Source organism: Phaethon lepturus, unplaced genomic scaffold (assembly GCF_000687285.1).
Source record: "Phaethon lepturus isolate BGI_N335 unplaced genomic scaffold, ASM68728v1 scaffold12448, whole genome shotgun sequence".
In the NCBI taxonomy this organism is placed as follows: domain Eukaryota; kingdom Metazoa; phylum Chordata; class Aves; order Phaethontiformes; family Phaethontidae; genus Phaethon; species Phaethon lepturus.
The window spans coordinates 1-10,999 of record NW_010559756.1 but is presented as its reverse complement, the minus strand read 5'-3'; the positions used below and the strand labels follow the sequence as shown (position 1 = coordinate 10,999).

The window sequence follows — 10,999 nt, the reverse complement described above, 5'->3', positions numbered from 1 at the left end:
AGAGTTTACTTCTGAGCAGTATCTAGTACACTAGAAACTTGACCCTCATTCAAACACAGCATATAATCCAACCAAGGTTAATTATTCCTGACTTTCTAAACAGAATCGCATACTAAACCAAGATGGACTGCAGGACCCCTCTCTCAGTGGAAAGGAATGAGAAGGGGGGTACAAAGAGGCAGGTGGTATATATGAAGCATGCCTTGTGTTGCTTTCCTATTATACACGCAGGTTTTTCTCTCACACCTGCTTCTACCACTCAAACACCAAACTATTTAAAGACAGCAAAAAGAGAGGGGAGAGAGGGTGTGGAGGGCAGAGGAGATGCAATTCATACTTTGCATTCTGATCCCCAATATTTACAAGTCCTTAATTCCCCTTTACAGAGCTAGTTTTCAACTGTTTTTTTCTATTTCAAGGCCCTGCAAGTTTGCTTTGAAGAATCCAAAGTGGCTGGAGAGCTGGGAAAATTAGCATTTAAAGGGTTTTAATAAATTAAACAGCCTTGGAGAGTTTTCTGGAGAAACAATTAAATTCAGGACCAGGACTTGGGCATCACTTGTGCTGAAATAAAACAACCTCCAGCAAGGACATCTCATCAGATGACCAAAGTTAATATTGGTTGAATGTTTACAAAAACCCACCCCCTTCCTTTAAAAACTTGCCCATCTACTTTAGAGCATTTCTACTTCATAGCAACCAAACCAAAAAGAGGGGTGGGAAGGCAAAAATGCAACCTGCTAGGAAACCAACTACAACTCAGGTTTATTCAATGTGTGGGGCAAGAGCCAAGAGGATTAATATTAGCTTGCATCTCTTTCCATATCCTGTGGAAACACCATATAACAGCTAATTTTCTCCCTGTTAACCAGTTCCGCAGCCTTCCTGGTTCACTGTGCACAGTGTCTTTACAGAGCATGGAAAGAGATCTGCTCCCCACTGATACCTGCAACAGCATGGACCAAAGACAGCACAAACCAACAGCAGCTGGCCGTGTCTCCATATGCAATTATATTCTTCCACAGAAGAAAAACAAATGAGTACATCAGATACTGAATGCTCACCAGGAAAATTCCATTAATTTATTAGATGCCTTGTCCTTGTTGTAGGATAGTTTGAGCCAAACAAGTCTGCTCATTTAAGTACAAAAAACCTTCAGTGTCACAGGAGATTCCAGAAATGCCACAACCCTGAGCTCCCTGCCTTCACCACTAAGAGAATCATCTCTCCCACCCATTTCTCTGCTCAGAGCGATCACGGCATCCACAGAAGTTTTAGGGTCTCTGGCCCATCTTCTTCAGGGTTCGATTCAGCTGTAATTAGAGAAAGCAAATGTCAGGAAAATACATAGTGATTGGCATACACTACTGTTCTCCGCAGCAGCCTTTATCTAATGACTCTACTGGTTCCTCTCCCACACACTGACAAACAGAGCTCTTGCGCAAGTACAGGCAAGTGTGCGAAGTAGAATGGGAACTAGTAAAGCTCCTCTGCTCTCTTGGAGAGGAGGAAGGAGGATGTGGGAAGAAGACGGTGCAAACTTCTAGCAGTGGTATTGCAACCCTGTATTGCTCAAGTCCCCACATCTCAGGATTTCACTGCCTGTTTCCAGTGTGCAGCAGCCTCTGTCAGGAGAATGGAGCAGTGACAGAATGTCACCTCCTGGCTGAGCAGAAGGCTGAAGTCATCTGTGCTCCAGAAATCTTTGAGGTCACTTTCTAGTGCCAGAGTTATGAAGGTAGAGATATGATTTTGGTTGCTACTGATAGGAACACCACAATTGTCTAGGGACAATGGGAGTCAGTGCCCTTGGACAATAAAACCCTCCTCCTTTTCCACTGTGGCTTAGATGAGCACTTCTCACACAAAAACATAGCATTCTTCAAAGGCCAGCAGCCACTGCTTAAACCACCTGCCTTTGCCACGCACCTTCAGAGCCAGGGCTCACCCCAGCAAGGCATCGCACAGCTGTTTCCCACAAGTGTGGCTCCTCCTGGGCTTGCACAGCCCAATGCTTGCCCCACTTTTCCTACAGTTTGTCTTGGTTTCAGCTGGGACAGAGTTAATTTTCTTTGTAGAAGCTAGTATGAGGTTGTGTTTTGGATTTGGGATGAAAATTATGTTAATAACATACTGATGTTTTCAGTTGTTGCTAAGCAGTCAAGGACTGTCCAGCTTTTCATGCTGGCCTGCCAGTGAGAAGGCTGGGGGTGCACAGGAAGCTGGGAGGGGACACAGCCAGGACAGCTGACCCAGGCTGGCCAAAGAGATATTCCATACCATACGATGTCATGCTTAGTATATAAAGCCATGGTGAAGAAGAAAGAAGTGTGTGGGGGGGAACACATTCGGAGTTATGGCATTTGTCTTCCCAAGTAACGTTACACGGGACGGAGCCCTGCTTTCCTGGAGATGGCTGAACACCTGCCTGCTGACGGGAAGTGGTGAATGAATTCCTTGTTCAGCTTTGCTTGTGTGCGCGGCTTTTGCTTTGCCTATTAAACCGCCTTTATCTCAACCCACGAGTTTTCTCACTTTTACCCTTCCGATTCTCTCCCCCATTCCCCCATGGGGAGAGTAAGCGAGTGGCTGCCTGGTGCTTAGCTGCCAGCTGGGGTTAAACCACAATAGAGCTACACAGCTCTCCCACCAGGCCTCACCTCCTCAAACTTGTGGATCTGGCGGATGAAGAAGTCCCCATAGCGTCGAGCAACCTTTGTGTCCGCAATATGGATCATATCCTGGGGAGGGAACAGCATGAGATCACAAAAACGACTGCGCTAGGAGGGAGACAGCAAGCACTGCCGAATGTGAGGAGCAACCAAAGGGGCTTTACTCCAGCCCTGGTTCAGCATCACACATACCTGACGTGCTAGTCCCACAGCAACCATTCACCTCTGTGGGCTGCCTTCCGTATACCTTTGCCTGGGATGCGTCCCAAATTCACACTGTATTCACTTCCCAGATTCTTGCACACTCTGCCTATTTTTGTCTCTCTTTGCAGCAGTTTGACAGTCCCAACTCTGATTCATGCTCTGCTTTCCCTCTACCAGCAGCTAAATGTCATGCTATCTACCAGGAGAGCTAGGCTGCCATACAAGTCAGTCAGACACAAGTCAGTTTGGTTCAGGTAAAGAGGGAAGACAAAGCATGAGGACTTGCAGGAAGAGGTCTGCTCTAAGGACCAAGAGCAAGGGGCAATCTGTTCTCCTTTCTAGCAAGAAACCTAATGGTTACTGCCATCTTCTTTGAAAAATAGAATCCTTAAAGGACTCTTTCTCGAGCTTCCTACTTCCCAGAGCTCCAAGGGCAGGACCACACCTCGTATTTAGATTCCTCCTAGAGCAGAGCTAAATGCTGCATTGGTGAAAAGTGGATCTGCTAGATAACCAGGCAAGATCCCTGCTTTGTCAACCAAAGGAGAGGTGTGGGGGAGACCGACAAAGCTGACAATCCCACCTGACACGCTGACAGCACTACCTGTCACCCAACTATCACTTCCCAAGAACACCAACAAACAGTTCCCTCTTTCCTGGGGGAGACATTTAGGACCACCATTTTCTGGGTGCAATGATTGCCAAAGCTGCCTGCAATATCCCGTCACTGTTCATCCACTGATACTTCTATTAAACAAGGCTATGGCTTCACTGTGGGCAAAGAAGGAAGGGAGGTTTCCCCTAGACTGGAGTGAAAACTGGCACTGCCAATTCCAGAATTTCCTGGGTGAAGGAATTTCCTAGCCAGCAAGGGGCAGATACCAACCTTGTCAATATAGAAGTCAACCTCAGAAGCAGACTGGAACTCCCCATCCAGGGCAGAAATGCCACTGGTCCATACCAGGTTCTTCATCTTGTGCTTGAAGACAAGCAGCTGGATACGAAACTCCTGCTCCGTGAGGTCTAAGAAGCCAGCCAGCTTGGCCACAGGCATGGTGGTGTAGAGCTTGAGGAAGCTACGGATGGTGGAGAGTTGGGCCTGCTGCTGAACTTCATCAGCAAAGACCTTGAGCTGCTGCAGGAAGGGCTCCTTGTGGTAGTTGGGGTGTACATTGTCATAATTGGGCACCACAGGGGAGAGGAACTTGGGGCAAGCATAACTGAAGAGCTCCTCATAGACTTGTGCATCACCCTTCTGCATGCGCAGCATCTTATCCCCATATTTCTCTCGCAGCTGCAGGTGGATGCTCTCATCTATGCGCATGGGGTACATGGTGAGGGCGATGGCCAGGAGTGCATGCATCTGTTCGTTCTGCTTGTTAATCTGAGACAGAGAGAAGAACCTGTTAGCCTGTCAATGTGCTCAGGCTTTATGGTGCAGGAGAAAGCTGGGAGCTGCAGTGTATCTGGGCAAAGCAGACAGATGAATGCCATATCAAGGCTCTCATCAATGAAAAAGAGGGCTGCACAAGAGGAAAGTACAGAGTGAATGTATCCAGAGCCATACAGAACCTGGATGGCCAGAAGCAGGTTTGACTGCTTTGGTGCAAGAAAGTTTAGAGCAGAAAGAAAGGCAGATACTTTAACAACCATCTCCTGGCAAGGGACAGTTATCAGGGAGGCCACTGAAGAAAAGACTGAGAAGGAAGATTTATTTGAGTGTGGGATGAAACAGACAGAAGTGTGGCTGAAACAGACATAGGAAATTTTTGAAGCGTCATGGAATTAAGAACAGCAGGATTTGGCTACACAAAGAGTTAGAAATTAATTATAAGGATGAAGAGGAGACAGCAGCAGCAGGGGGTAAAACAGGCACCAGAGACAGCTTAGATGGAAAGAGAAAGGAGCTTTGTTTCAGCCATGCTGAATTAAAACAGTCTGTGAATGATTATCTGATAATGGAAATATATCCAACAATGACAGTAACTTGAAATGCAGGACTGGACTAGGAACAGGACTGAGTCTGAGGAAGCATCCACAGGAATATCATTAGTAGCCCGATATCCATTAACAACACTGCCTAAAGGGAGACTGCAGATGGAGCCACGTCAACTGTATGGTGAACAACCAAAAGAACTAGTAACATAGTTAAGAGAAAAATATTGCCATGCATGGCAGAGGAGTTCAAAGGATCCCCAGTCACCACTACCAGCATAGTCCAGGAAAATAAGGACAGACTTTTAGATGTAGGTTATCAGGTGACAGAGGAGGGGCAGATAAGAGGACAGCAGCCTTTTCTTTTGGGAAGCCGAGACCTATTCTACCTCTTACCATCTCGTACTTGTAGGTTGTCCTCTGAAACATACTCTTGGTCCTCTGGATATAGAGAAGGATGTTGGCAAAGACACGGATGGCATCCTGGTAACGCCGCATCATAAGGTATGCAAAGCCCACGTAGTAATAGGTGGTCACCTGGCACTCAGGTACCCGGGAGTACATGCTCTGAGAAGGAAGAATCAACATGCTATGTTAAAGGGGAGACAACCACCTTTGATCTAAACAGCTCATAACCCAGAATCCAGCCACCTCTGCCTTCACTCCTGTCCCAAATATAGAAAGGAGAGGGTTAATTCAGGATATCTCCCCTCCCACCCATCCCTATAGCAGTTTCCTCACCTTTTATTAGATCATTCCATTTCCTATGTTTTCCAGTTTCAGCTTCCTGCAAGCAGAGGACTCTTGCACTGTGCCTAATATTGCTTTGCTCAGTTCCCTTTCCCCCTGTTTCATTCCACATGCCGTGCCAGACAGCTCACAGACAGATCTGTGCCAAGCCCATGTTGCTGCTAGGCTACTGTTATTGTTACCACAAGTAGCACTCAATTTTAGGGCAAAAACATGCAAGGTGGGTGTGGGAACAGTGAGAAAGGAAGTAAAAAATAAAAGGATGAGCCATTGACCAAGGTGGGAACAATGTGTTCAGCTAGCTACCACTGCACTACCACTTACAGTTCAAATAATACTCCCTGTAACAACATTGCCTTGTACAACACAGCAAGCTTCCTAAAAAACTAGGCATTTGTGCTGCAGCAGCATCAAGCATTATCATATGGCTTGATTTAATGCCAAAGCTCCAGCTGTGTTCAGCTAGGCACTTCTTCCAGCTAATCCTATAAACAAGCTCCTGACAGCTACAACAGCTACAAACACCTCCTCAGCTGGAAGATTCATTATGGCAATCTTTCACCAGATTGTTTGAACAGAGGCATTTAGAAAACTGCAACAGAGTGTTTTTGAACATGTTGCATTACCTTCTTGTTGAGCTCGATGTTCTCCAGAACCTTGATAGCTTGGTAGTAATCCCCCAGCAGAGAGTGCAGACGCAGTAGCCCAACTAGGCTGAAATAGCCCAGCATCTTGTAGAGGGAGTGGCGACCATATTCACCAGCCACACTTTCAGGGTCACCTAGGGAAAAAAAGGAACCATGACGCTTTCCTCCAAGGAAGCAAGCTTCCGTTTCAATACCTCTATTCAGAGGGAGCAAGACCTCAACTGCAATCATGGGCATTTCACACGCAAGGCCAACAGAACCTCTTCCCAGTCAATCTATCCACTGATTAAGGGTTCGATCCAGCTCCCAAACAAAGCTAAGGGAGCTCAGTCAAATCAAAGCAAGGCAGCACAGACACCAGTCTTGCTTGGCGTCACCCAGCTAGCTCACCTCCACTTGTGTAGACCTCCAGCTGTCTATTGATATTGGATTTGTCCACCAGAGAGTGCAGGACATTAAGGACACTGTGGACATTCCAGATCTTGGGGTTGGAACGAAGGAAATCAATTTCCTCTTCAGACTTCTTGGCTGTCTTGCAGCGATACTGGCTGAAAGACTGGAACTACAGGAAAAAGCAGAGATTCAATGATGAGAAACTAGTTTGGGGATCTTCAGCTAAGTGTACTAAGCTCACAAATCAAACACAAATACATTTCAATAAGCTACAAGTTGCACAGAAAAAAGTTTCATCTGAGATGACCTGGCAATCAAAACAAATTAAACCACCATTAGAACACCTACGGAAAAATCTGACACAATGCTGAGAAAATCTGAAAGAAAAGGCTAGAAAACAGAACGAAGAAGAGAAGGATCTATTAGACAATTAGGACAGGCAGCTCAACAAAGATTTGCTGTCTGAACAGGTAGCAAAGAGAATGACCAAGTCGTAAGATATATCTGCATACACACACATCTTTTTCTACATATGCACACATCCTTTTTCATCCTCAAGCTTGACAAGATTGCACTTGAAGAATTCCTGGCAGCTCTATAATAAAAAGTTACAGAGAAATATATCTATAGAGAAAAACCAATAGCATTTGGGATCTGTATTACTGCACTCAGAACAGTAAGGGGAAAAATATTTCCTAATACCAAGATCCTAGACCATAGATTTCAAATCAGGTCAGCAATCTCTCAGTGGAAGCATAAAGGCCCTACTAACTAAGAAATATAAAACTAAAGTAAAACCATAGAACACAGTAAAACTAGTTTGATCAAGTATCTTAAGGCCTTTGTGATTACAGCAGATTTCAGTTAGGCTGCTTTGCACAAATCAGGCAGAAATGAAGGTGAGATTAAAAAAAATAATCCCCTAAGCAGCAACTGAAAAAGAAATACCCATAGAAGTCCAGGACTCCCCAAAGAGCTCCCTGTAACTTCAAAATCTGTACATTTACAACTACTTCATCTACCTGGTGACCCAGTAATAACAGCGCTCGCTAAAGTTTTTTGACCTGCAATGGTATCCGAGCTATGAGAATCACAGAGAGAAAGGAAATGGAAAATTCACAGTGCTAACAGAGGCAAGGCCACCCCATGATGGCCGTCTTATAGTCATATACCTGGTATATGAATTCATCAATAATATCCCAGAGCCACTGGTTGGGCAGTTCCAGAGGAGCAGGGCCATCAGCATCTGCAGAAGAACACAAGTAATATGTCACAAGCACTAAAATTCAGTCCAAGGGGAGTCAACAACAGTAAGCAGTTGTGAAACACTGCAAGTTTTCTCCAGCTTACAGCTTCATTTTGCTTTTTAATAAAGACAGGTGAAGCAGTTCTCAACAAGACAGAAAGCTAAATAAGTTTCATTCTTTAGAGTATTTCAGAAAGCACTGGAAACTATTTGTGCTTTTTGTGGTTTTAAATGCATGTATGTAAAGTGCTCTTCATTCAACAAATTCAAACATACAGAAAGCTCACAGACTACTTCTCCCTAAATGATCTATAAACAAACATGTTCCAATTCTTCTGACGCTTTCTCTAGCTCTGTCCCCTCCGTCCACTCTTTCCAAAGTTCACAAACCAGAAAAGAATTGCAGCAACTCACTGAGGATGTAGTTGAAGAGATTGCAGTAGTTGTAATAGGATTCAAATCTCTGCTCCAGCGTGGGCCCACCCTGCAATAAGAAGTCAGTACAGTCTCTCTAGTTTCCAGAATGGCAAGAGTGAGTTTATGGGCAACAGCGTATGAAGGATAGCCAATAGTCACAGCAGTAGACAGCCTATTTCAGAAACTTTAGAGCTAATATTCAACCAGGACACCCACGAGTACCACCCAGAAAATCTGAAATCGTGACACTATTGTCACATAGAATAGGGCTGACTTTTCATGTACAGGTGGCTTCTTGCAGGATGACTGAGTATTCAAACCTTCTGTGAATAGGTTGCATTAACCTTCTGTTGTCCAGACTTAAGAGCATCCTATTACCTTCAACAGCTTTCCTTCCTTCTCCCCTGAGAGGCCTTAATAAATTGACAGTTTTGCTTCTGGACAGTATTTCTAAACACTCTGAAAGACCAGTAAACATAGTAGGGAATCATTCTTCCTAAAAATCATCTTCCTTGTTTCACCTGGAGACACCCAAGGGCAGCCTGAGAATCACTAACAGCACAGCTCGAGAAACCAGTCTCTCAAAGCCTGACTCAGGTTAATATAGCAGGCTTTTTAAAGTCTCCATTTCTCCACCCTCTTGTTCACACCAAAACTGCAGTTATTACTCATTTAGCCCCTAAGTCATGCCTCTGTTCAGCTTCTTTCCTTAAAGAACTCAGAGCTACTGTAATTTTCCCATTGATTTCAAATTAGCTTAAGAAAAAAAAGTGGGGTTTGATTTTTTTTGGTTTACAGACCATTATTCCTTCTGTTTCATTCTCCTGTATCCTTTATGGTGCCCATGTTTCCCTCTCTGCAAGGCCCTCTGACCCCAATGTGTTTCTTTAATCACAAATAATGCACCCTCCTCTTTTAACACCCCCTCTCACCCACCTGCTAATCTGAAGAACAAAGAGCCACAAAGAAACACACAAAACCAACTGATCTACAGGTCTTGCAATTACAGCTCTATCAAGGAGAAAATCCAGTTCCCTACCAACACCTTCTTCTTCAAATCACTAACCATAACATTTGGTGTCAGTAACAAACTTTTACAAGGCTGCCTCCTGAAAACTCAGACCAGGTCTTCTTATTTATATAAGCTGCCACAGAAACCTGCACTCATTACAACATAGCTTGAGGAGACAGTTAACAAGCCTCAGAAAGATAATCAAGTCCTTCTTGCCTTTTAGCAATCAGCGAATCCTTACTAAACTAACAAAAGGCAAGAATTTTAAGCTTCTCTAAAAGCAACTTGACTTATAGCTCATAAACTCATCCAATCCTGCCTTGCAAAAATTATGGAACCACTGATGCTGTGGTGGCAGCAAGATTCGGCAAGTTTTATGGCACAGAGAAGCCAGCATGCAACCAACAGGAAGACACAGGACAAACACTCACGCTGACTTTGGCATAGATGTGCCTATAATACAGCTCCTTGTATAGGATGAGGAAAACGGCATCTGGAAAAGATGACAGAACTGGACATTAGCAAGCTACAAGGACTAGGCAACTGGATTTCTTAGATACACCAGTGGTGGTGCTCCTTCTGCCACAGTAAATAAAGGGAGACACAAAAGGATACTTCCTTCAGTTTTGACCTCTTTCCAGGCATCTACTGAGGAAGTTGCCAGAGCAAATAATGATGAGTGACTCAGGCAGCAGCAACACTGTGCACCTGCTCACTCATGTATCAAAACTGATTTAGTTCCTTCTCTCTCTGACAAGCAGAAAAAAGTAAAATACCTACCGTTTCCAACCTGAGGGGCAATGGCCTCGGCCTCTGGCCATGGGGTATTCTTAAAAAACCTTTCTGTCAGTTTTGTCCAGCTGAAAGATAAACATACATCTGGCATTAGAAACTATTTCTCAGTATGACAGTGCTGGAGTTAGAAGTCACGATATAGAACCCTTGGACTTGATGAAAGGAGACCAGCACCATCCCCTTTTAGTAAGTTCAGTGTTGAAGCAAAGAACAAGAATGGCAAACTAAGTAGTAAAAGTTTTTAATTATCCCTGAAGTATGAAACAGTTGTGTACATTACTTTCACATTCCTCTTATAGTAAGGTAGCACAGCTACAAGCATGAGTGGGAGTATCTGTAGGCAACAGGCACAACAATTACGTCTCATAGCTTTCTGCAAACTGCCTAAGTAGCACTACATGGTCACTTTTTGCTGCCTCTGTATCTGTTAGGCACAAGATTGGTATTTTCTTTCAGATAAGTCACAACTCACTTAGACTTCTGTTACATTAATGGCCTGGAAATACCAGGGTTTCCCCCACTGATCAAATCAAACCTCATGCTGCATTATGGAGAAAGCTCAAGTTGGGAACAAGACAACTAGTTGCCCTTTCCTTTTAAGGGCAGGGCGCACTTTCATCACTGTTTAAACAGTGATTCCCCCCGGTGGGAAGAATGGCTTTGTACCTGTTTTCATAGATGTCCTGGATCTCATACACCTTCTGGTCAATAACGTCACTGGAAACACGGCTGGCCTGGAGCTCGTACACCTTCTGGTCAATGAGATCCGACACCGTCTTATGAAAATACTGAATGAAGTTTTTGATCACTTCGGGGATCACCTGGTAGGTCTGCTGTTCGTACTGGCGCTCGTACGCCAGGTCTTGCTTCGGGTCTCCTGAGGGAAAAGAGGTAGCAGTGAGGCGGCTGCCGCACGGCCCGGCCTGAG

The 10,999-nt window shown here is 44.6% G+C and overlaps 1 protein-coding gene across 1 annotated transcript; it reads right to left on the bottom strand.

Moving 5' to 3' along the window:
* Nucleotides 1–1,053: 1,053 nt before the first annotated feature.
* Nucleotides 1,054–10,985, bottom strand: EIF3L (eukaryotic translation initiation factor 3, subunit L; the record flags this gene model as incomplete). The annotated part of the gene is made up of 11 exons (XM_010293471.1): nt 1,054–1,313; nt 2,661–2,741; nt 3,763–4,260; nt 5,208–5,378; nt 6,188–6,342; nt 6,599–6,770; nt 7,774–7,847; nt 8,262–8,331; nt 9,708–9,769; nt 10,057–10,136; nt 10,738–10,985. Coding segments are annotated over 11 exons (1,650 nt in total), but the record flags the coding sequence as incomplete, so codon positions are not given.
* Between the last annotated feature and the right edge of the window lie 14 nt (nt 10,986–10,999).